Genomic DNA, 27,654 nt, shown 5'->3' with positions numbered 1-27,654 from the left:
GTGGACTGGTAAATTTTTCCCTTTGAACTAGTAGCTTTGGCCCATGACTAGCAAATAATAGTGATAGGTTTCCACTCCTGCAAATACATGTATATAATGCACTCACTTGTTTAAATTCTGAGTATACCCCAGAGTGCAGCGTTTTGAGCTATGAACCGCCACCTGGTACAGATAAGGGTAAGCTTCCGCTTATTTGTGCAAGCACCCTCCTTTTGGGTAAAAGGTACGTTCCTTAGAGTGCTGTTTCACTATTAAGCAATCCACATTTTATGTTTTCATGAAAGTCAGGAATGGCCACCTGGCAGCCCCACATATGGCCCTCTACACTAGTTTTATAGCCCATGGAAAAAAGCAAACCAAGAATTTGTGCTGTCGTTTTTGTGGCTCCAGGAAAAAGCAGAACTACATATTTGTGCTTTGGGCGGCTGCAATTAAAAGAGCCCCCCGGGGAGGGGTGAACAGCAGAGAGTGTACCCTGCAACCTGACACTGTGCCACTAGACAATTTTAGGAAATATATTTTTTGTGTGTTTAATAGCTGTGCGTTGTCCCTAAAAGGACGTGAAAGCCAGCATTTTTCTTTCATAATTCTGATACAGCGTACAATTCTATTTACTTCAATTTTCAAATTGGCATGGTATTCTTCATTGAAGAGCATATATAGGTAGGTAACATGCACATGTCTGAAGCACTATAGGCTGCTAAAAGTGTTATACATTTTTTGAGCACTAGATGGCAACAGTGTAACACTGTTAAAAGCATTCTTGAAAAACTGCCCCAATACAGTGCACGAGACATGTGCATGCTCCTGAGGCAACTCACCTGTTTTTCAACAAAGCATACCAAGAGAACAAAAAAATGTGATAAGTAAATTGGAATAAATATCACTTAAATTATGAAAGTGGTCACAGCAGATTATACTGGGCTCTAGAAATGTATCCAAATGCGATTAGATTTGATACTTTAATTTCTTATTGTGCTGTAGAATTGTAAGATCATAAACAAAAAATATTAATGACAATTGAACTGTGTCATATTTACTATGAATATTATATATAGTTTTAAAGGGATATGAAAGACACAAATTCCCATGCTTACGCTAGAGCATGCAATTTTAAGAGACGTTCAATTTACTTTTATTTACGTTGTTCTCTTATGCTCAGGATCAGCAATGCATTACAGGAAGCTATCTAGTGGCTATATCAGTATTCTCCCCTGGACTTATTTAAAAGGGACACTAAAGTCAAAATTAAACTTATGATTCAGACAGAGCATACAATTTTAAGCAACTTTCTAATTTACTCCTATTATCAATTTTTCTTCCTTCTCTTTGTATCTTTATTTGAAGATCAGGAATGTAAAGCTTACAAGCCGGTCCATTTTTTATTTAGAACCTGGGTTGCACTTGCTTATTGTTGGCTAAATGTAGCCACCAATCAGCAAGCACTAGCCAGGGTGCTGAACTTAGCTTACATTCACACCATGAGAACAAAGAAAAATTGCTAATAGGAGTAAATTAGAAAGCTGTTTAAAATTGCCTGCTCTATCCGAATCATAAAAGAAAAAATGTGGGTTTAATATCCCTTTGGGTAGACCACATGGTTTATTTAACAAACCAATCTGCAAAAATGTAAGTCAATATTAAAGGTATAGAATGGGTAAAAAAAATGTGCATGGGAGCATTTCAAAGTAAAATAGAAGCAATTTTTTCAATATGCATCCATTAGCAAAACTGTTTCTAGTAAAAGGTGTTACTGTTTTTCTGCAGCATATGCACATATACTGTGAGGGCCCGTGCACAATTATTGAAACACCACACCTTCTCAGAGAGCTGGCTGTGGCGTGTATTGCTTCTGAAGACCTAATTTGTGTCATACAAGCTACTGCTGACCCTCTGAGCAGGTGTAGTGTCTAAATACTGGTGCACAGGCCCTCACAGGATATCTGCGTATGTCACAGAAATGCACCCATTCACATCTCTTTTTTTCTTTTAACCAGCTGTATTGGAATAAGAGATCAGCATTAAAGCATACTTAGGTATACAAAGCATAATATATTAATCCGCTCAGATTTAGATACAGTTTGGGTAACTTGTTATTTTAACAGTAGACAAAACATATACATAAATCGAGTGGTACAATAAAACCATCCAGTGTCCCAAATTGTAAGAGAGAGAAATAAGAGTAAGAAAAATAATGTTTATTAGATATTAGAGAGTAATGTGAATCTTATTTGCTTCTACTAGGTGTTAGGCCAAGGTGTAATATCCTTATATCCTTGATTTAAGCGTAAAGTTGTAACAAATATCCTTGATTTAAGCGTAAAGTTGTAACAAATATCCTTGATTTAAGCGTAAAGTTGTAACAAATATCCTTGATTTAAGCGTAAAGTTGTAACAAATATCCTTGATTTAAGCGTAAAGTTGTAACAAATATCCTTGATTTAAGCGTAAAGTTGTAACAAGTTTGCCAAGGGCACATTTCTTTTTTTGACCATTCTATTCTATTCTATTAGCTAGTATTAAAGTTAAGGTTTGCTGCACATATCAAAAAATCAATTTATGTTAAAGGGCCATGACACCCAAACCCTTTCTTTGATAATTCAGAGAGAGTGTGTAATTTAAAGCAACTTTCAAATTTACTTCTATTATCTATTATTTTCCGTTCTCTTAGTATTCTTTGTTGAAAAGCATACCTAAGTAGGCTCAGAAGCTGCTGATTGGTGGCTGCACATATATATCTCCTGTTATTGGCTCATTTATGTGCATTGCTGTTTCTTCAACAAAGGATATTAAGAGGAAAGAAGCAAATTAGATACATTAAGTACAATGGAAAGTTGTTTAAAATTGAATGCGCTATCTGAATCATAAAAGAACAAATTTGGCTTTCATGTTCCTTTAACTTATGCAATTAATTTGTGCTTTGGATAGTTTAGAAATAACAGAAAATGTTATAATATTGCAAAAGTATTACACGGCTACTTTATTACACCCCTGGCTGGAAACATTTTCTGTGGAGAACACGGTACACACATAAGCCTATTGTCATTGGTTCACCATATGTGCTCAGCTAGGCCCCGGTAGTACACGGCTTTGGAGCCGATTGTAACAATGTATTTAACCCCTTTGCTGGAGAATAAACACACAGTTATGAGCAAGCAACACATTAGATTGTTTTCTTTTTGTACTTTCCCTTTAAACATTCAGTTATAATGGTCACATGCTGTTCTAATAGAAAGCATACAAGATGGTACTAAACTACAAGCAAGTTCTGCTATCTTTAATAACAAACATATGCAAGTCTAACACCATGCCACAAATTCAGGCTTTAAAGAGACCTAAAACCCAAACATTTTCTTTCATGATTTAGATAAAGCATACATTTGTAAAAAAAAAATTATAATTTACTTCTATATCAATTGTGCTTTATTCTCTTGGTATTCTTTATTAAAGAGCAGAAATGCACTACTGGGAAGTAGCTAAACACATTGGTAAGCCAATCACAAGAGGCATATATGTGCAGACACCACTCAGCAGCTAGCTCCCAGTTACTGACCCAATCTAGATATGCTTTTCAACAAAGTATACTAAAAGAATGAAGCAAATTACATAAAAGAAGTACATTGAAAAGAAGTATGCTCTACCTAAATCATGAAAGAAAAAATTTGTGTTTCATGTCCCTTTAATCTCCACCTCATGTCTGAGAAGGAAGAGAGAAATTTAAAAACGTAAAGCACAACGAGACAGACCTAAGGAGACAGCATGCAAGCTACAGGAAAGCCTAGGTCTTTCCTGCATATTAAATGGAATCACAAGCAAGCAAATAACAACCACACAGACAGCATGCCAGCATCACTAGATAGGAAACTGTGCATATTACTCAGTGAGAAGGTTTCCATGGCTGCATCTTCAAGCTGATCCCAGACGGAGCCCTTATCTCTTCCTGTGTACAGCCAGCCCACAACACAAGGCAGCATGAGAAATAGAAAGAAGGGCGACAGAAATAGATGCGGCAAGGATAAGATTCACATAATTATAGAGCCAGGGTGAAAATGAGTGACCACAATGTGAGGGCCAGGATGAAAAAAACGTTACTAAAGGAAGAGGGTAGGGGCCACCATGGAGAGATGTGGCTGGTAGTAGGGGCAAGCATGGGATGACTAAGGGAAGGGTTGGGGAGAACCTCTCAAAAAGGGTGATAGAGAAGGGGACAATGAGGGAAGACCAGGGTAGGAGCAGGAAGGATGTGTGAGGAAAATGAAAATTGCGTTATTACACCAAGATTAGTCAAGGAGCATTACCCTGCAAAAAAAACTTGGAATGGTGCACAGGGATGGTCAATATTGTGAATGAATGTAGTTGTGGGCTCCCATGCGTTTATCACATATCTGGACCTGACCAGATTTAAAAAACATAAAATTATGCTTACCTGATAATTTCCTTTTCTTCTGATGGAAAGAGTCCACCGCTGCATTCATTTCTTTTGGGAAATAAGAACCTGGCCAACAGGAGGAGGCAAAGACAACCCAGCCAAAGGCTTAAATACTCCTCCCACTTCCCTCATCCCCCAGTCATTCTGCCGAGGAACAAGTAACAGTAGAAGAAATATCAGGGTGAAAGGTGCCAGAAGAATATAAGGACGCCCCACATAAAATTACGGGTGGTGAGCTGTGGACTCTTTCCATCAGAAGAAAAGGAAATTATCAGGTAAGCATAATTTATGTTTTTCTTCTTAAATGGAAAGAGTCCACAGCTGCATTCATTACTTTTGGGAAAACAATACCCAAGCTATAGAGGACACTGAATGTCAAGACGGGAGGGCACAATAGGCGGCCCATACTGAGGGTACCAGGCCTGAACCTCTAACCAATAAAAAACCCCGCTTCATACGAAGCCGAGAAAACTTTAAGAGGAAAAGCCCCGATGACACTGACTCACAGTTAGTCCAGAAGCCAAACTAGAGACCGCAAACAGACTCGACTGAGCCAACAGTCCGCCAGGAGACACCGTCGCCCAACAAACGGTTCCCGACCGCTCATTTCCACAAATTGAGAAACCAGCCGAAACCCCCAAGGGAACAATGCAAAAGAGAACCAAGGAAACCGAAATGTCCCCTAATACAAAAAAAGAACACCTCCACGAGTGAGCCCAGCTCACAGAGACCCAAAAGGGCCCAAACAGGGAAAAGGAGGCCACGCCTATACCAAGCAAAACCCGGGATAAGAACAGGCACAGAGACAGAACAGACGTCTGCCCAACATCCTGCAAGCACGGAATGCAACTGAAGAGGCAAAGTCCTCCCAGTGTCTGACCATAGAATACCAAAGCATTCGACCATGAAAAAGTGTGTAATACCCCCAGGTTAAAAAACCCTAAGTTTGAGAACATAGAGTCCATAACAGGACGACACAGAGGGTACTTGTGAGGAAGAAGAAGCAGTCAAGCAAGAAACAGACCGCAAAAGCAACCCCCAGGCAGAGGGCACGCTCCAGGCAACCAAAGTCGCCGGACCTACACACAGGTCCCTAAAAAGGGGAACACAAAACCTCAATCGAGGCCCCCTGAGAAGGAGAGTATACCCTCAGAACCCGAATGAAGAGTAAACCCTCTTCTGAAATCAATGGAGCAAGTTGAAAAGAAAATCTATACCCTAGCAGACTAAGCTAACAGGATAGACTCAACAAAGCTCACACATCCAGAGGAGACTGCGACCCGAACGCAGCTCCTTAGACCGCTTGGCCATCCTGACTTGCAGACCCACACCCAGCTCGATCAACCCAGTCTCAGGGATCCAAGACAGGGGAACAAAAAAATCCAGAAACAGGTACAGGAACTAGCGTAAGGATAGCACAGCCATCCCCACAGAGTACAAGTACAACCCGACTCTGAAAACAGACAAGGCCATAGACCTAAGGATCTATCAAAATAAAGGCCCAACAAGTCTGCTTGGAGCCAGCAAGACCCCAGGGGGAACCAATGCCACCTTTCCGCCTCCCATCCAGGAGAAGCCCCAAGCAAGGACTCCATCTCCATAGGGAGGAGAATATCCTCTAAAGAAAAGGGATGATGCCGGAAGGGCAACAACTGTCCTCAAGGTCCGAAGCCACCGGCTAATGGGAAGAGAAATTCCCAAACACAGATGTCCTAGAAAAGGACCCCCCTAAAAGTAGCTTGCCAAGCAGAGGCACAGCCAACCCATTCGCCTGCAGAGCAGGGATCCACGGGAACACTGGCAAGATGACCAGGGGAATGCCACCCTAAGGCGCACCAGAAATTTGATATCCAACTCCAGAAGCTGGGTATGAACCAACCACCCTTGAGGCTCAAGCCACATGGCTAACCACCAGATGAAATGGGCTACTCTGTGGCAAAGAGTATAAAATACTCAGAAAACCTGGCCAACCATTACAAGGTTAGGTATATGGAGCAAGGACATTATCCCAAGTTCCCACTACAGTGGAACACCCCGAACAGCCCCGAGAACCAAGATTCCAAAACCACCCTAGACTGGGTCAGGAAAAAGGCCAAGCGAAGCTTCAGCAACCGGAAGTCTCAGGGAGAAAAAGAGGCCCAGGCACCTAATAGTTCAGGAAAAACTTACCCTAGAACTAAACACCCCAACTGGCCAAAAAGCCAGACACAAGGGTATGGGCATGCATATCCAAAGAATCCAGATAGCGAGAAGAACTCTAAAGCCCCAACCAAAGGAAGGAACCATCCCTAGCTAAAGTCTAACACTCCAAGGAGCAAGGCTAGAAGTCGTATGAAGATACTTCTCAGAGCCTAAGGACAACCAAGGGATACCTCGAGGTCAAAAAATTCCTACTAGCAGGACTAGTCTCCGTATCACGTCCGCACAAGCAGAGGACACAAGGAAGAAAAAGGCACTAAGCCAACCCAGCTCCGGAAAACCCAGAGGGAACAACCATTACCCGGAAACACAGATACCTAAAAGGAGATCCAACTCACCCGGAGACAATAGAAGACCCATAGGTCTCTTATAACTCAGACAGACAGTACTGCTCAAAAAGTAAGAGCCGCAGATACACTACAAACAGCTTACGTGTACACCTGAAAGGTGGCAAGAGCTGCAACTGGTTTCAAACTGCAAACCTTCCGCATGCTAGACAGCTATCCTATAAAAGGTGTTGGATCAAGCACAAAAGGACAATCAAAAGGCCTACAAAAAATGAAGGCCAAACCGCTCAACTGCAGTTAGGGGCATTAAGCCCTCCCACCCTCCACCACATGGGGAGGAAAACTCTAAGTTCTGATGAAATCAGATGTCAGATAGAGTGACGCAGCGGAAAACTCCCCTGCCTGACCATCTATGACTGAAGGCTATAAGGACTGAATAATCCCTCCCACCTCACGGACCCACAGGTCCTCTCGAATGCTTAGTTGAACATGAAAAACAATGATAACCAGAGGACTCTGCTCGTCTACCGAACCAGCCAAGCAGAACAGCGCCACGTGTCTGAACAGTCGCAAGACCGAACAAACCCGACAAGACCAGCCTGCACCTAGGATCCAAATCCGGCAAGCTACATAAATTCTCCCTCATAGGGGAAAAAACAGAAAACAGACATTTTTAACATAGGACTTAACATGTCCAAAACAACTTCCGAAGAAGTAATAAAGAGTATAAATCCCAGAAGGTTCCCAAAGGAAACAAAAACAAATAAAAAGACATTCTATAATCGGATATAAATAAAACATAAGACAACCCGGAGGTTAACGCCCAAAAAGATACAGGTCTACCCGCAGGACCAGCCAAAACGGAGCCCCATCTTTCAAAACTGGGAAAGATCTCAAACAAAATGACAATCAGGAGATTACTTCATCCCCAAATTTCTAATGAGGTGCCCCATTCGAATTAGCAGACTGAAAATCTCTGTATCTGGTAACGATAGGGTCATTCAATAACTGAAAAACATATCTGAGCAATACGCAAAGGCGCACAATCCTGTAACGAAAGGCACAACACTCAGGGACAGTTGCACCCGCGGGGAACTGTAGAGGCCCTCCCCAAGGCGGAAGGCCCAGGAGAATAGGGCACAAGCACATTCTCAAATAAACGTCTGGACTCAGCAGACTAACAATCGCCAACATTATGTGGAAGCAAAAATATACTGCAACCTCCGGGGGGGAACACGCCACCCTGCATGGAGGAATCAGAAACTGGGTCACCCACATGTGTAGAAGTATGAATTGGTAGGGAACTCGCCTATCGGAGGACAGAACCCCCAGAGGCGGATGGCTCAGCAGTCCCTTGATTCCCCAAGCCCGAGGAACCAGGCGCTCTGAAATGGCATACAGAACAAAACTGGTTGACATGTGTCAACAAGGTCAATCCGGATTCGTCACTGGACACAGAATCTGAAATCAAAATAGTCTTAGTATCAAAATCCTCTATAATTGAATCTGAAATTAGCACAGTCTCAGCATCAGAATCTTCCATAACTGGATAAAGTATATATAAATATGGACTAAAGTAGTAAAAACAAAAACGGCACCTGACACCCCCAATGGCTGGGGCTCTCACCACCTCCTATGACCACACAGTCGGGAATGCGGAAATAGAAAACAGAACGGAACGACGCCCGAACACAAGGTGAACTGTACAGTCCGACGCCCGAACACAAGGTGAACCGTACAGTCAAAAAAAGTGCGCCCAACCAAAAGGCTGCGTCACTTCCAAAGGCCTCAATGTTCCAAACCACGAGCCTATAAACATCACACATAAGCAGGTTGAATCACATAACAAACATCCATAACCCCCCTCAGGAGCTATTAACCCTCGATTCCAAGATACTACAAGAGACTCACTGAAACCCTTTGATAAGTTAGACCCGCACGGTGGTATCCTCTCGGGAAAACATTCACATTACAGTACATTGTTGAAGAAGTAAAATGAAACGATCTTCCCGGAATCTACGGCGTGGAACAGGAACACAGCCTTTCAAGTGTGATGGATAGTAGCATCACCTCCGCCATGGACTTGAGAGAAGAAAGTAGGCAGCGGAGCGAAGCTCGGCAACACCGATTGCTTGAGGAGCTGTTAATCTGAGTCGGGATGGTTTCGCAGAAAGACTCTCCCCTGCATCTCCGGACTCTAACATTCATCCAAGCCCTCACTGAGAGACTGACAGGACTACTTAAAACTCCTGTCCCATGCCGAAGAGTACTACCTACCATAAGAGACAAAAAACAAAAATTAAAAATTCTGACACTTCTCTGACAACCTCCTGGGACAAAAGGCAAAGAATGACTTGGTGATAAGAGGAGTGGGAGGAGTATTTAAGCCTTTGGCTGGGTTGTCTTTGCCTCCTCCTGGTAGCCAGGTTCTTATTTCCCAAAAGTAATGAATGCAGCTGTGGACTCTTTCCATTTAAGAATAAAAGGGTGTTATGTATCAGGGCAAAAGCATCCAGACAGTGAGAAAAAACATAATTTATGTAAGAACTTACCTGATAAATACATTTCTTTCATATTAGCAAGAGTCCATGAGCTAGTGACGTATGGGATATACATTCCTACCAGGAGGGGCAAAGTTTCCCAAACCTCAAAATGCCTATAAATACACCCCTCACCACACCCACAAATCAGTTTAACGAATAGCCAAGAAGTGGGGTGATAAGAAAAAAAGTGCGAAAGCATAAAAAATAAGGAATTGGAATAATTGTGCTTTATACGAAAAAATCATAACCAAAACAAAAAAAGGGTGGGCCTCATGGACTCTTGCTAATATGAAAGAAATGAATTTATCAAGTAAGTTCTTACATAAATTATGTTTTCTTTCATGTAATTAGCAAGAGTCACTGAGCTAGTGACGTATGGGATAATGAATACCCAAGATGTGGATCTTCCACGCAAGAGTCACAAGAGAGGGAGGGATAAAATAAAGACAGCCAATTCCGCTGAAAAATAATCCACACCCAAAACAAAGTTTAAATCTTATAATGAAAAAAACTGAAAATATAAGCAGAAGAATCAAACTGAAACAGCTGCCTGAAGTACTTTTCTACCAAAGACTGCTTCTGAGGAAGAAAACACATCAAAATGGTAGAATTTAGTAAAAGTATGCAAAGAAGACCAAGTTGCTGCTTTGCAAATCTGATCAACCGAAGCTTCATTCCTAAATGCCCAGGAAGTAGAGACTGACCTAGTTGAATGAGCTGTAATCCTTTGAGGCGGAGTTCTACCCGACTCAACATAAGCATGATGAATCAAAGACTTTAACCACTATGCCAAAGAAATGGCAGAAGCCTTCTGACCTTTCCTAGAACCAGAAAAGATAACAAATAGACTAGAAGTCTTTCGGAAATCTTTAGTAGCTTCAACATAATATTTCAAAGCTCTAACTACATCCAAAGAATGCAACAATCTTTCCTTAGAGTTCTTAGGATTAGGACACAATGAAGGAACTACAATCTCTCTACTAATGTTGTTAGAATTCACAACCTTAGGTAAAAATTTAAATGAAGTTCGCAAAACTGCCTTATCCTGATGAAAAATCAGAAAAGGAGACTCACAAGAAAGAGCAGATAATTCAGAAACTCTTCTAGCAGAAGAGATGGCCAAAACAAACAAGGGTATTGAGTAGGCGCTAGTCCATATCCCCATCACTTTCCTGGAACCGGAAAAGATAACAGACTAGAAGTCTTTCGAAAATCTTTAGTAGCTTCAACATAATATTTCAAAGCTCTAACTACATCCAAAGAATGCAACAATCTTTCCTTAGAATTCTTAGGATTAGGACACAATGAAGGAACCACAATTTCTCTACTAATGTTGTTAGAATTCACGTTAGGTAAAAATTTAAATGAAGTTCGCAACACCGCCTTATCCTGATGAAAAATCTGAAAAGGAGACTCACAAGAAAGAGCAGATAATTCAGAAACTCTTCTAGCAGAAGAGATGGCCAAAAGAAACAAAACTTTCCAAGAAAGTAATTTAATATCCAGCGAATGCATAGGTTCAAACGGAGAAGCTTGAAGAGCCCCCAGAAACAAATTCATACTCCAAGGAGAAGAGATTGACTTAATGACAGGTTTTATACGAACCAAAGCCTGTACAAAACAATGAATATCAGGAAGATTAGCAATCTTTCTGTGAAAAAGAACAGAAAGAGCAGAGATTTGTCCTTTCAAGGAACTTGCAGACAAACCTTTATCCAAACCATCCTGAAGAAACTGTAAAATTCTAGGAATTCTAAAAGAATGCCAGGAAAAATGATGAGAAGAACACCAAGAAATGTAAGTCTTCCAGACTCGATAATATATCTTCCTAGATACAGATTTACGAGCCTGTAACATAGTATTAATTACGGAGTCAGAGAAACCTCTATGACTGAGAATCAAGCGTTCAATCTCCATACCTTCAAATTTAATGATTTGAGATCCTGATGGAAAAAAGGACCTTGCGATAGAAGGTCTGGTCTTAACGGAAGAGTCCACGGTTGGCAAGTGGCCATCTGGACAAGATCTGCATACCAAAACCTGTGAGGCCATGCTGGAGCCACCAGCAGAACAGACGAACACTCCTTTAGAATCTTGGAAATCACTCTTGGAAGAAGAACTAGAGGCGGAAAGATATAGGCAGGATGATACTTCCAAGGAAGTGATAATGCATCCACTGCTTCCGCCTGAGGATCCCTGGATCTGGACAGATACCTGGGAAGCTTCTTGTTTAGATGAGAAGCCATCAGATCTATTTCTGGAAGTCCCCACAGTTGAACAATCTGAAGAAATACCTCTGGGTGAAGAGACCACTCGCCCGGATGTAATGTCTGGCGACTGAGATAATCCGCTTCCCAATTGTCTATACCTGGGATATGAACCGCAGAAATTAGACAGGAGCTGGATTCCGCCCAAACAAGTATTCGAGATACTTCTTTCATAGCCAGAGGACTGTGAGTCCCTCCTTGATGATTGACATATGCCACAGTTGTGACATTGTCCGTCTGAAAACAAATGAATGACTCTCTCTTTAGAAGAAGCCATGACTGAAGGGCTCTGAAAATCGCACGGTGTTCCAAAATGTTGATTGGTAATCTCGCCTCCTGAGATTCCCAAACCCCTTGTGCTGTCAGAGACACCCATACAGCTCCCCAACCTGTCAAACTTGCATCTGTTGAGATCACAGTCCAGGTCGGAAGAACAAAAGAAGCCCCCTGAACTAAACGATGGTGGTCTGTCCACCACGTCAGAGAGTGTCGTACGATCGGTTTTAAAGATATTAATTGCGATATCTTTGTATAATCCCTGCACCACTGGTTCAGCATACAGAGCTGAAGAGGTCGCATGTGAAAACGAGCAAAGGGGATCGCGTCCGATGCAGCAGTCATAAGACCTAGAATTTCCATGCATAAGGCTACCGAAGGGAATGATTGAGACTGAAGGTTTCGACAAGCTGAAACCAATTTCAGACGTCTTTTGTCCGTCAGTGACAGAGTCATGGACACTGAATCTATCTGGAAACCTAAAAAGGTTACCCTTGTCTGAGGAGTCAACGAACTCTTTGGTAAATTGATCCTCCAACCATGTTCTCAAAGAAACGATACAAGTTGATTCGTATGAGATTCTGCTAAAAGTGAAGACTGAGCAAGTACCAAGATATCGTCCAAATAAGGAAATACCACAATACCCTGTTCTCTGATTACAGATAGAAGGGCACCAAGAACCTTTGTAAAAATCCTTGGAGCTGTTGCTAGGCCAAACGGCAGAGCCACAAACTGGTAATGCTTGGCTAGGAAAGAGAATCTCAGAAACTGATAGTGATCTGGATGAATCGGAATATGCAGATATGCATCTTGTAAATCTATTGTGGACATAATGCCCTTGCTGAACAAAAGGCAGAATAGTCCTTATAGTTACCATTTTGAATGTTGGTATCCTTACATAACGATTCAATATTTTTAAATCCAGAACTGGTCTGAAGGAATCCTCCTTCTTTGGTACAATGAAGAGATTTGAGTAAAACCCCAGCCCCTGTTCCAGAACTGGAACTGGCACAATTACTCCAGCCAACTCTAGATCTGAAACACATTTCAGAAATGCTTGAGCCTTCACTGGATTTATTGGGACACGGGAAAGAAAAAATCTTCTTGCAGGAGGCCCTATCTTGAAGCCTATTCTGTACCCTTGTGAAACAATGTTCTGAATCCAAAGATTGTGAATCGAATTGATCCAAATTTCTTTGAAAAAACGTAATCTGCCCCCTACCAGCTGGGTTGGAATGAGGGCTGCACCTTCATGTGGACTTGGGAGCTGGCTTTGGCTTTCTAAAGGGCTTGGATTTATTCCAGACTGGAGATGGTTTCCAAACTGATACTGTTCCTGTAGGGGAAGGATCAGGCTTTCGTTCCTTATTATGACGAAAGGAACGAAAACGATTAGCGGACCTAAATTTACCTTTAGATTTTTTTATCCTGTGGTAAAAAAGTTCCTTTCCCCCCAGTAACAGTTGAAATAATGGAATCCAACTGTGAACCAAATAATTTATTACCCTGGAAAGAAAGGGAAAGCAAAGTTGACTTAGAAGACATATCAGCATTCCAAGTTTTAAGCCATAAAGCTCTTCTAGCTAAAATAGCTAAAGACATATACCTGACATCAACCCTAATGATATCAAAGATGGCATCACAAATAAAGTTATTAGCATGTTGAAGAAGATTAACAATGCTATGAGTATTATGATCTGTTACTTGTTGCGCTAAAGCTTCTAACCAAAAAGTTGAAGCTGCAGCAACATCCGCCAAAGATATAGCAGGTCTAAGAAGATTACCTGAACATAAGTAAGCTTTTCTTAGAAAGGATTCAATTTTCCTATCTAAAGGATCTTTAAAGGAGGTACTATCTGCCGTAGGAATAGTAGTACGTTTAGCAAGAGTAGAGATAGCCCCATCAACTTTAGGGATTTTGTCCCAAAACTCTAATCTGTCAGATGGCACAGGATATAATTGCTTAAACCGTTTAGAAGGAATAAATGAATTACCCAGATTATTCCATTCCCTGGAAATTACTTCAGAAATAGCATCAGGGACGGGAAAAACCTCCGGAATAACTGCAGGAGGTTTAAAAACCGTATTCAAACGTTTAGATTTAGTATCAAGAGGACCAGACTCCTCTATTTCTAATGCAATTAAGACTTCTTTAAGCAAAGAACGAATAAATTCCATTTTAAATAAATAAGAAGATTTATCAGGATCAATCTCTGAAACAGAACCTTCTGAACCAGAAAAATCAGTATCAGAAACAGAATCAAAATGATGATGTTCGTTTAAAAAGTCATCTGAAACATGAGAAGTTTTAAAAGACCTTTTACGTTTACTGGAAGGAGGAATAACAGACATAGCCTTCTTAATAGATTTAGAAACAAAATCTCTTATGTTAACAGGGACACCCTGAATATTAGATGTTGATGGAACAGCAACAGGTAATGGAACATTACTAAAGGAAATATTATCTGCATTAGAAAGTTTGTCATGACATTCATCACAAACAACAGCCGGAGAAACAGTTACCACAAGTTTACAACAAATACACTTAACTTTGGTAGATCCAGCATCAGGCAGCGATTTTCCAGAAGTAGCTTCTGATTCAGGGTCAAGCTGAGACATCTTGCAATATGTAATAGAAAAAACAACATATAAAGCAAAATTGATCAAATTCCTTAAATGACAGTTTCAGGAATGGGAAAAAATGCCAATGAACCAGCTTCTAGCAACCAGAAGCAAATAAATAATGAGACTTAAATATTGTGGAGACAATAATGACGCCCAAATTTTTTAGCGCCAAAAAAAAGACGCCCACATTAATTGGCGCCTAAATGCTTTTGGCGCCAAAAATGACGCCACATCCGGTAACGTCGACACTTTTGGCGCAAAAACGTCAAAAAAATTACGCAACTTCCGGCGACAAGTACGACGCCGGAAATGACCCGGAAAATTTTTGCACCAAAAAAGTCCGCGCCAAGAATGACACAATAAAATGAAGCATTTTCAGCCCCCGCGAGAAAAAAAAGTCAAATTTTAAGGTAAGAAAAATTGGTTTATTCATATGCATTTATCCCAAATATGAAACTGACTGTCTGAAATAAGGAACGTTGAACATCCTGAATCAAGGCAAATAAATGTTTAAACACATATATTTAGAACTTTATATAAAAGTGCCCAACCATAGCTTAGAGTGTCACAGAAAATAAGACTTACTTACCCCAGGACACTCATCTACATGTAGTAGAAAGCCAAACCAGTACTGAAACGAGAATCCGTAGAGGTAATGGTATATATAAGAGTATATCGTCGATCTGAAAAGGGAGGTAAGAGATGAATCTCTACGACCGATAACAGAGAACCTATGAAATAGACCCCGTAGAAGGAGATCATTGAATTCAAATAGGCAATACTCTCTTCACATCCCTCTGACATTCACTGCACACAGAGGAAAACCGGGCTCCAACCTGCTGCGGAGCGCATATCAACGTAGAATCTAGCACAAACTTACTTCACCACCTCCATGGGAGGCAAAGTTTGTAAAACTGATTTGTGGGTGTAGTGAGGGGTGTATTTATAGGCATTTTGAGGTTTGGGAAACTTTGCCCCTCCTGGTAGGAATGTATATCCCATACGTCACTAGCTCATGGACTCTTGCTAATTACATGAAAGAAATATGTTTATAAAACAAAACTTAAATACTTTTTTTTTGTCTATAGAATGAAACTTATTATGAGACCAGCAAATACAAACTGTTGACTAAAATTAATAACAACCGAAACGGAGGAGGGCGCCATCACAGCGCATAAATGTAGCAAACAATAAAAGTGTGAGTAACAATTTGGTTTATATTACTGGTTTCCAGATTGTTTGCCACATTTATGTGGTATGGTGGCGCCCTATTCCTTTTCTTTTAAACAAACTACTACCATGATGTTTTGGGGAGGCTCTGCCTTTAGTGAGAGCTAGCATGCCCGTTTATACAAGGAATCTACAAAAAAAGACTTAACATTTCTTCTGTAAGACTATTTGGTCTCTTATTTTTAGCTAGTGCCTTCTCCCACGATTTGAGTTTGACCTATTTTCTAATTTTTGTTTATAACTCAAAGTAAACATCTTACCCAAAAGTCCTTCATAAAGATAAATGCGCTGGCTGAGATCTGGTTGAGGACGTACTGGGCTGATATTATTATCCCTCTCTCCTGGACGCAACATTTGAGGCTTCCCCTGACATGGTCAAAACACAAAGAAAAAATACAGCACAGACATCAGCATCATATAAAACAGTTAAAGGGACATGAAACCCAAAATGTTTCTTTCATGATTCTGACAGACAATACGATTTTAAACAACATTCCAATTTACTTTGAATGATAATTTCCTTTATTCTTTAGATATCCTTTGCTGAAGAAATTAGCAATGCACATGGGTGAGCCAATCACACAAGGCATTTATGTGCAGCCACCAATCAGCAGCTATTGAGCCTATTTAGATATGTTTTTTAACAAAGGATAGCATTAGAATGAAGCAAATTAGATAATAGAAGTAAAATCAAAAGTGGTTTAAAACTGAATAAATGAGTTTGGGTTTCATGTCCCTTTAAATATCTCTACAGAGTGCTCATTTTTAAAGTGATTATGTTTAAAGTAAGAAGAGAAATATCTACTTGTAGTTTCTAGGTACAATATCAGTCATTAAAGACAGAGTTTGTTTTGTTAAACAGAAGCATAACAAATATATGATATGATTTTAGTAAAAACAAATGCACTATTGCAATATGATTATACTTTTAACAAATATTATGCCACTAAAATAAGCGGATGTGGGACAGACTTTGATGGACAATATGCTACAGGGGTCACAAGAGACAGGTATCACGTACACAGCACTGCATTCATCATCCTTACAAATATGGCTCCGGTGTTAGAGCTCATCTGAATTTCACTGTCAGACAGAGCCCCACTGGATCCTGAGAGTTGCCCCCCACCTGCTCCTCCCAGGGGGTCTCCTGCATTGCTGCTCAGATCACTATCTGCTCCCAAAGTCTCGCCTGAGCTGTTACTCACCTGCAGGAAGAGATTCTTTGTTATAGAATAGAGATGTCCAACCCAAGGACTGGGAACTACAATACAGCTCTCCAGTGTGTTTATCTGAGCCCTTTCACCCATGTCAGACTTCTCAACTACATGCTTCTTTCTTACCTTCTCTGCTGCATTATATTTACTAGTGTGAATATGAATATATATATATATATATATATATATATATATATATATATATATATATATACACACACACACTCAAAAATGTCAAGCCCTAAACTACTAGCCAGGCCAAAGAAAAATGTTTTTATAATTATCTCATCTATATTTATCCACTACCCCCTCTCTTCTCTATCAGGCCATATCTTCTCTTTACATACTCTCTCTTCACTCTCCACCCCTCTTACTTAAAGGGATAGTCAAGTCCAAATAGGGCCAAATAGGGCATGCAATTTTAAACAACTTTCCAATTTTCTTTTATCACACATTTTGCTTTGTTCTTTTGGTATTCTTAGTTGAAAGCTAAACCTAGGAAGGCTCAAATGATAATGTCTAAGCCCTTGAAGGCCGCCTCTTATCAAATGCTTTTTGATTTGCTTTTCACAACAGGAGTGAGCTAGTTCATGTAAACCATATAGATAACATTGTGATCATGCCCGTGAATTGTGGCAGACACTGCACTAATTGGCTAAAATGAAAGTCAATAGATAATAAATAAAATGTCATGTGATCAGGGGGCTGTCAGAAGATGTTTAGATACAAGTTAATCACAGAGGTAAAAAGTATATTATTATAACAGTGTTGGTTATGCAAAACTTGGGATTGGGTAATAAATGGATAATCTATCTTTTAAAACAACAAAAAATCTGGTGTTGACTGTCCCTTTAACATGATCTTTTCCTCTACTTTCACTTTTCATCTCCAAACTCTTTCTGCCCCAGATTACCCTCTCAGAAGTAACAGTCTAAGCACTAAAGAAATAATATATACTTGCCCTTTCATGGATTGTAGACATTCACTCACTAACTTTCACTTGTCACAATTAAATCTCTACTTGCCAATTTCCAGTTCTCAGTGTATGGCTAGGTCTTTATTTTGATAGACAGAATACATAATAATTTGCCATTTTGTATATGTACTGTATACATTTTTTTTTATAAATTTCTCAGCCCCCCACGTGAAAAGAAAATTCTTATATAAAACCAACTGACACCCCTGCCTGTTATAAATGCTTTTCAACTCTAAAACCACCCTCCACCCTTCCCAAAATTCTACTGTACCTACCACTGTGCTGATTTCCGAGTCCTGGCTGCTGCTTCGGATCAAGATAGCTGGTCCTGTATTGACACCATCAAAATCACTCCGCTGCTTCCGGGAACAAGAAATAACATCCCGACTAGTGAAATAAAACAAAGCATCACCCCCAAAATATCCTGGAAAGCCATATAGTTTTATCTCATTTATTTAGTTAATACACCAATTGTCAAAACCTACACATTTTTGACAAGTTGGTGTGGCTTGTGGCAGTGTAATAGAGCCTCATTGGGTCAATGTATTAGGCAGTAATCTTTATCTACGCCTAATCAGCAAAAAAAAAAAAAAAAAAGCTATTAAAAAAAAAAATGTGATAATGACAGTCATTTATTGTGGAGAATCGGAAATTGCTTGTTTTTTGTTTTTGCTGATTTAAAAACATTTTTGCTTACATGATAAATTAATTTCTTTCATGGTGGCGAGAGTCCATAATCCATTACTCCTGGGAATAACTCTTTCTTAACACTAGGAGGGGGCAAATATTCACAAACCCCAGGAGTTCTATAAAACTCCTCCCACCTCACACATAGCCCAGTCTAACGTATAGCCAAGCAAAGTGAGGTACAAAAAAGGAATAAGACCCATAAAAGGAGCGGGGAGGGGGGGGGAGAGAAGATGTGCTAAAAAAACATGGGGTGGGGTCTTGTGGACTCTGACCACCATTAAATAAATGAATTCATCAGGTAAGCATAAATTAGGTTTTCTTTCATATAGGTGGTGAGAGTCCACAAATACTCCTGGGAACTAATACCCAAGTTGTGGAGTCCATGAGTAATAATATAAAGGGAGGGATTTAAAAAAAATCTTTTTTTCAATGAGAAATTAAATCCACAACTCCAATAAAAAATTTAAAAAGGAAAATAAATCAGGCGTGAACAAATTAATCTGAAACAACTTGCTGAAAGAACTTTCTACCAAAGGCTACCTCAGAAAAAGAAAAAAAACAACATCAAAATGGTAGAATTTTGAAAAAGTATTCAAAGAAGACCAAGTAGCTGCCTTGCAAATCTGGTCAACTGAAGTCTATTTCTTGAAAGCCCAAGAAGTGGCAACTAACCTAGTAGAATGAGTAGTAATCCGTTGTGATGGAGGCTGCCCTGCTTCCAAGCTAGCCTTGGGAACCAAAAGTTTCAACCAAGAGGCAGAAGAAACAGCAGAAACTTTCTGTCCTTTTCTAGCACCAGAAAAGTGAAGGAACAAATAAAGTCTGTCTAAAAGTCCTTAGTAGCATCAAAATAATATTTAAATGCTCTAAAAACATCCAAATTAAGCAAATATCTCTCTAAAGCATACTTGGGATTAGGACACAAAAAAGGGACAACAATTTCTCTGCTAGCAAATTATCTATATATATATATATATATATATATATATATATATATATATATATATATATATACACACACACACATATATATATATATATATATATATATATATATATATATATATATATATATATATATATATATATATATATATATATATATATATATATTAGGGCTGCAACTAACGATTATTTTCATAATCGATTAATCGGCCGATTATTTTTTCGATTAATCGACTAATCGGATAAAAAGAGAATCAATAATAGTTTTCTATGTTTTAAATAAAATCCACATAATGAGTGTTACAAATATAAACTTCAGACTAAAACTTTACATTAACACAACTGTTTCTTCAATTTTTTAGCAGCAGAGCACAGTTTTATAATTAAACAAAACAAAACCACAAACTGTTTGAAAAGAGGTAGAACTAGAAAGAGTTAGACTATCACTGTTAATAACATTCTGTTATTCACTCTTTCAAAAACTTTGCATTGAAATGCAAAAATCTCAACATGTCCACATGCTTCTGGCTAAGGCTGGTTCTCTGTTTGCAGCTATATTTCCTGCAGCAGAGAAAAGGCTGTTGAGGTGTATAAGTAGGTTATTTATCTTTGTTAGCTCTTCACCAATGCTAAGTGTTTTCTACCTTGGCAAGGGGCCTCTCAAAGTAACCCTTGACTTCAGTCTAACATAAAAATATCTTGAATATCTATATGCAATGGTAAATAACCAGCTATAAGGTTAGGGGAAATATCTAGTCCGCTCTAAAAATAACGAATGTATACTTATAAAGGTTGAATTTGGTACATATTATCACAATTTATTAAAAATATAAAAAAAAACAATAAAAAACAAGATCAAAAGTGCTAAGGACTGTATATCAATAACAGGACAAAGCCTTACACATTTATTTATACAGTACATATAATCAGCAATAGCAAGCAATACACTAGTAATTGTGCAAACAGATAATAGTGCACATTAATTTAAATAACTCCCATCAATCTAGGGGCAAGGTGTAAATAACAAGCTTGGCACTATATCATGAAAAGCATAGTTCCAAATCACCAAATTTAATATAAACAATCCAAATGATGACTTATATCTGGGTTGTACATAAGCCATGGGTAGTTGTAAACGTATACTGTCCTGAAAAAGTGAAAAGTAGACGTCCTTTAGGCTAAGGACATAACCATAAAACACAATACCATGTGTAGGAGTTCATTGGAGTGAAGCAGCTGGTGTTGTGCACAGACCAACTAATTGCAAACCAACTAATCGATTAATCGATTATGAGATTCGTTGACAACTATTTTCATAATCGATTATTATCGATTATGCCGATTAGTTGTTGCAGCTCTAATATATATACATATACACACACACACACACATATATATACATACACACATACAAATACGTACAATAAGTGCCTAAATGTAAAAAAATGATAATTTCCAATAGACACTCATTCACCAACAAGCAATTACTGAAACATATCAGCAATAGGAGTATATTGTAGATCTATAGAGGGATGTAAAAGACAAGTCCCTACAACCAATTATGGAAGGTCTATGAAAAATTTCCAATGTGGTGAAAAAAGAATCACAAGCCATACCCCATATACATCCCTCTGACAAGCACTGTACTCTGAGAGGAAACCATTCCTCAATATACACTGAAAACTGTTCTCTCGGAAGAATCAAATGCAGATCTTCATTCTTCAACCACCTCCAGCGGAGGCAAAGTAAAGACCGAGGTATGTGTGAGGAGGGAGGGGTTTTATAGAGCTCTTGGGGTTTGGGAATCTTTGCCTCCTCCTAATGGAGTAAGGGATTGTGGACTCTCACCACCTGTATGAAAGAAAAACCTTTTTTTTTCCTTTACTTTATTTAGCACTGTGGGTCACATTTAGCCTGGTAACAAAAGTATTTGTATAGGAAGAACTTACTTTATTAGTAGACTGTTATTTATAACCAAATAAAGCATTGGATTCAAAATCATAAATGTTAGAGAGAAAATGCAAAAAAAAGGCCATAAAATGAATCATAGTGTTCTTGCAAGATGCTTATTAGGCACCCACAGACCTCTGTAGTGGACAGATATATTAAATGTTACAGTGCTCTAATCAGTGAGACTCGCCTTTGAGTAAGACACATGATAGTTGCTCTCCAATGTAATTCTTGCACATTTGAGAATGTAAATATGATCAGCTCAGCTCTTGCAGGTCTCATAAATATACTAATCCGTACCCCAGTATATAATAAGTTGTGTAAGTTATACTAACAATTACTTCAACTGGAATAGGCTGATGCCCATATGGCTCTAAGCCTCACACTTCACAGAATAATAATGTACCTTATGTCTTTGTCACTGCAGCAGGAAGCTCACCCTAGTTTAAAAGGGACATGACACACCTTGCAAGAAATTTTGAAGCTAAAAATAAATAAACACAACATCCAAGTGTGGAATCGTTCTGAACATGTTAACACCTTGTTTGTTGCAATTGTTTTTCCATAGTTGAACTTTGCCCAACAAGAGCATATCATTTTATCACTATCGACACAAGTCTATATGTTTAAACCCTGCAAATTAGTTAAACACATAGTTAAAGGGACAGTATACAGTACTCCAGAATTTTTATGGTTTAAAAAGATAGATAATCCCTTTATTACCCATTCCCCAGTTTTGCATAACCAACACTGTTATGTTAATATTTTAACCTCTGATTACCTTGTATCTAAGCCTCTGCAGACTGCCCAGTTATTTCAGTTCTTTTGACAGACTTGCAGTTTAGCCAATCGGTTCTGACTCATAAGGGGGCTGTCAGAAGAGGCTTAGATACAAGGTAATCACAGAGGTAAAAAGTGTATTATTATAACTGTGTTGGTTATGCAAAACTGGGGAATGAGTAATAAAGGGATTATCTATCTTTTTAAACAAACATTTTGGAGTAGACTGTCCCTTTAAAGAACAGGAACATCTGATTTGAAAGTAGAACTCGATACAAATAATCACAAGGTAGTAATGTTGTTTGTCTAAAGGCAGCTTTTCAAAATGCATGAAACTAATGCATCTTCTTCTACTGAATAAATTGTCACTATTGTCTGGCATGCAGAGACCAGCCCTCTCCACCAACAGAGCTCTGGGGAACATCCTTATAAAAGCCACTGCGCATCAGTAGGACATGCACAGCTGATACTAATTTATTTTAATTTAAAGGGACATAGAACTCATAACTTTTTATTTCATGATTCAAGCAGAACATACACATTTTAAACAACTTTTCAAATTAATTAATTATCAAATTTTCAAGCTCAGGAGTGTGCACGTGTAGCACTATATGGCAGCGGTTTTGCAAGAATGCAATACATTAGCAGCACTTTTTCCTGTCATTTAGTGCTCAAGACATTTGCTATCTAGATATCTCTTCAATAAAGAACAACATAAGTAAAAACCACATTTGATAATAGAAGTAAATTGGAAATGTTCTAAATGTATGCTCTGTCTGAATCATGAAAGAAAAATGTTGGGTTTCATGTCTCTTTAAAAAATAACGTGGAACATATTCAAACAACTTTTCTGTGTGAAAATGCTGCATTTAAATATAATGTTGCTTTAAAACTGGAGAATGAGACAAATGACAACGGGAGCGATGTGCCAACTAGATATGAATAAGCACTTATTTTCATGAAATGAAGGCCACGTTAACATATACACTAGATTTCTTATAGTTCATACACATGTCTAACTCAAAATATCTTAAAGGGATATGAAACCCAATTTTTTTCATTCATGATTCAGATAGAGCATGTAATTTTAAGCAACTTACTAATTAACTCCTATTATCAAATTTTCTTCGTTTTCATGATAACTTTAATTGAAAAATGGAGGATTGTAAACTTAAGGCCCAAACCATTTTTGGTTCAGCACCTTGGGTAACGCTTGCTGATTTAGCCACTAGTCAGCAAGCACTACCCAGGTGCTGGACCAAAAATGACCCGGCTTCTGCTTAAATTCCTGCTTTTCAAATATAGATACCTAGAGAACAAAGTAAAATTGATAATAGGAGTAAATTAGAACGTTGCTTAAAATTCATGAAAGAAAAAAATTGGGTTTCATATCCCTTTAACATTTTTAAAGATTGCAAAAAGCTGACAATGTGCACAAGGCTAAGGTCTTTTAAATGTTGCAGGACTTTTTTTACCTGAGATTCGGATGTTACACTTAGCCCGCTGTCTGCGCTGATCTGAGATTTCTTTTCTTCAGTTTCTCCTCTGTCGAAAAAAGAAGTTTTGGGGTTCTCTGAACCTAGAAAAAGGTAAGCACGGAAGAGCTTAATGGGAGCCAGGGAGGAGTTGGAACAAATGGAAAGTCAGAAATCCCCTCCCCCAAGAGACTTTCAAAATAAGAACTTTATTGGATTTTGGTCTGATTTAAAATTTAAAAAAAAAAGGCAGAGGGGAATGGTTTTAGCAATAGGTATTAAGAGGATTTCTTTCATCCAAAACTGGGTCAATGCAAATTATCTCCTTCGATATTACTACTGTTCTATGCTCCACCGATGACTGTCTCTAAAATATACGCATTTTACACAACTAACGTTCTTTACATTTCTAGCGATTCTGAGCAATGTACTCAGGATCTCATTTAATGCCACTGTCTTAAATTAAAAGAGCTGTAAGCAAAATACATTCATGGATTAATTTTACAATAATCCAAATAAACGGTCAGATGTTAGAAAGGACTGCAATTCTGATACCAGCTGGGCTTTGAGGGCCTTTCACAAAGGGAACAGTTAGTAAAGTTGAAGAAACCGATCTGAATGGAATGAGAAGAGAGCGAGAGCATGAAGATAAAGCGCACAGTGGGTAATGATAGGTCGTAGGTAGGATAGGGGAAGGAGTGAGTTCACAACTACAAGTACTAACTTAGAACAAGAAACCCCAGCAAACCATTTACCACAGATTAATCTGCCAGCACGCGCCCAGAGATTATGTTAAGACGTAAAGGGACATTAAAGTAATTTTTACATATTCAAGGTATATATATTCAATCAAGCAATAGACTGCAAAATAAACGTAATAGCATTTTGCATATCAAGAGCAGTCCAGATATAATTACACCGAAAAACCCTTGTGACTATATTTATCTGTTCTTCTTTGCTACAGCCAATCAGAAAGCGCATATAAATGATCTTATGTGCTGCTCTAAACAATGCCGGAATATCAATGGGTAGCACTTCCAAATTTACAGAAACGTTCAGAAAAATGGCAACATATTCCAGTATGGAAAGGGACACCCAACTAATCAGGGGAGTGGGGGGAAATAAAAGTACTATTAAACGGAGTAATTAATGTTTTACCTTGCTTAATTAAACATTTTATCACAAAGCTTGTTTTAATGTCCCTTTAATAATAAGTACTGGCGGGTATTTATGCCAGGTTGCAGCGCTTGGTTAGGTATAAACCAAAGTGCAGGCTTTCCAAATACCTACACATACGCCAGTTATTGTAAAAACAAAGGCACACTGCAGGCTCTGTAAATGATCACAGATAAAAACAAAGGTACCAAATTTTAAGTACCATAAGGAGGTTGGCAAATAATTTTGGTCTGGATTTTTTTTTAAAGATATATACAGGATGGTAGTTAAAGAAAATGAAAACGGACAATTACAATATTTTGAGAGATTTAGTTATATAATTTTTTTTCCCTCTGTAGTCTATAATAACAGTTTGGTCTTTCTAGAATTTCTTATTACGTCCATTAAATGAATTCACACTCAAAAACAATTGGATATGGGTATGAATAAAGTTATTAGCAATGAGATAGAATTTCAATCAAATTTATTTTTATAAAATGTTGTGATAACCAAATTTGTTAAAATAAATCTCATTATTCCAGGTTTCAACCAAGACACTTAATTAGGAACAAACTTAGAGGCCAGCAACACGCAGAGAACGGTTTCTCTATGAGGCTCCTGGGATTGCGTCACTTAAACTATTACAACTTAAAGGGACATAAAACGCTAAATAAATGCTGGATAGAATGATGCATTCAAAGAAAAGATTAGTCTGAGAATAACATGTAGATATATTTTTTTTTTTTTTTTTAAAGTTTCATTAGCTGTTAAAATATTGACAAAATAAGTGTAAAGTTTTAGGATCTATAAAACAATGGGAGCTGTCATGCCCAATTAAGGACAGTTATAAATAGGTCACTAGAGTGTGCAGCCAATGGTTGTGTGGCATATAACATTATTCTGCACTTCCATTTCTAACAGGAACTGAAAAGTTCACAAAATAAATAATGAAAGTATACTGCAGAGATTTTTTTTTATATATAAGATTTTTCATTTTATATTACCATCTCAAAGTGTTTAATGACCCTTTAAAAAATGTTTCCAGACCAGTTAAGAGACGTATTGTGGAGAAACAAATAAAAAAAAAACAGAATTTATGCTTACCTGATAAATTACTTTCTCCAACGGTGTGTCCGGTCCACGGCGTCATCCATAACTTGTGGGAATATTCTCCTCCCCAACAGGAAATGGCAAAGAGCACAGCAAAAGCTGTCCATATAGTCCCTCCCAGGCTCCGCCACCCCAGTCATTCGACCGACGGACAAGAGAAAAAAAAAAAAGGAGAAACTATAGGGTGCCGTGGTGACTGTAGTTAAAGAAATTTATTAAACCTGATTAAAAAAACCCAGGGCGGGCCGTGGACCGGACACACCGTTGGAGAAAGTAATTTATCAGGTAAGCATAAATTCTGTTTTCTCCAACATTGGTGTGTCCGGTCCACGGCGTCATCCATAACTTGTGGGAACCAATACCAAAGCTTTAGGACACGGATGAAGGGAGGGAGCCAATCAGGTTACCTAAACAGAAGGCACCACGGCTTGCAAAACCTTTCTCCCAAAAATAGCCTCCGAAGAAGCAAAAGTATCAAATTTGTAGAATTTGGCAAAAGTGTGCAGAGAAGACCAAGTCGCTGCCTTACATATCTGATCAACAGAAGCCTCGTTCTTGAAGGCCCATGAGGAAGCCACAGCCCTAGTAGAGTGAGCTGTGATTCGTTCAGGAGGCTGCCGTCCGGCAGTCTCGTAAGTCAATCGGATGATGCTTTTCAGCCAAAAGGAAAGAGAGGTAGCAGTAGCTTTTTGACCTCTCCTCTTGCCAGAATAAACGACAAACAGAGAAGACGTTTGTCTGAAATCCTTTGTTGCTTCTAAATAGAACTTTAAAGCACGGACTACATCTAAATTGTGTAACAAACGTTCCTTCTTTGAAACTGGATTCGGGCACAAAGAAGGCACAACTATTTCCTGGTTAATATTCTTGTTGGAAACAGCTTTTGGAAGGAAACCAGGTTTAGTACGTAAAACAACCTTATCTGAATGAAACACCAGATAGGGCGGATTACACTGCAGAGCAGATAATTCAGAAACTCTTCTAGCAGAAGAAATAGCAACCAAAAACAGAACTTTCCAAGATAACAACTTGATATCTATGGAGTGTAAGGGTTCAAACGGAACCCCTTGAAGAACTGAAAGAACTAAATTTAGACTCCAGGGAGGAGTCAAAGGTCTGTAAACAGGCTTGACCCTGACCAAAGACTGAACAAAAGCTTGAACATCTGGCACAGCTGCCAGTCGTTTGTGTAACAAGACAGATAAAGCAGAAATCTGTCCTTTTAGAGAACTCGCTGATAATCCCTTATCCAAACCTTCTTGGAGAAAGGAAAGGATCCTAGGAATTTTAATCTTACTCCATGAGAATCCCTTGGATTCACACCAACAGATATATGTTTTCCATATTTTATGGTAAATCTTTCTAGTCACAGGTTTTCTGGCTTGTACCAGAGTATCTATCACAGAATCCGAAAACCCACGCTTAGATAACATCAAGCGTTCAATTTCCAAGCCGTCAGCTGGAGAGAAACTAGATTTGGATGTTCGAATGGACCTTGTATTA

General features: G+C 38.7%; 1 protein-coding gene across 1 annotated transcript in view; it reads right to left on the bottom strand.

Moving 5' to 3' along the window:
- MADD (MAP kinase activating death domain) overlaps positions 1–27,654 on the bottom strand; it is a 372,537-nt gene that overhangs the window by 120,989 nt on the left and 223,894 nt on the right. Inside the window, exons 21-25 of the mRNA XM_053720335.1 lie at positions 23,887–23,990; positions 18,322–18,402; positions 16,903–17,061; positions 16,117–16,222; positions 3,878–3,940 (exon numbers count right to left, since the gene is read on the bottom strand). Coding sequence (XP_053576310.1) covers positions 3,878–3,940; positions 16,117–16,222; positions 16,903–17,061; positions 18,322–18,402; positions 23,887–23,990 — 513 coding nt within the window. The remainder of the gene's footprint in view (positions 1–3,877; positions 3,941–16,116; positions 16,223–16,902; positions 17,062–18,321; positions 18,403–23,886; positions 23,991–27,654) is intronic.

This window comes from Bombina bombina, chromosome 7, assembly GCF_027579735.1.
Source record: "Bombina bombina isolate aBomBom1 chromosome 7, aBomBom1.pri, whole genome shotgun sequence".
NCBI lineage: Eukaryota > Metazoa > Chordata > Amphibia > Anura > Bombinatoridae > Bombina > Bombina bombina.
Note: the sequence above shows the minus strand (reverse complement) of the source record. Positions and strands in the feature narration are given on the sequence as shown.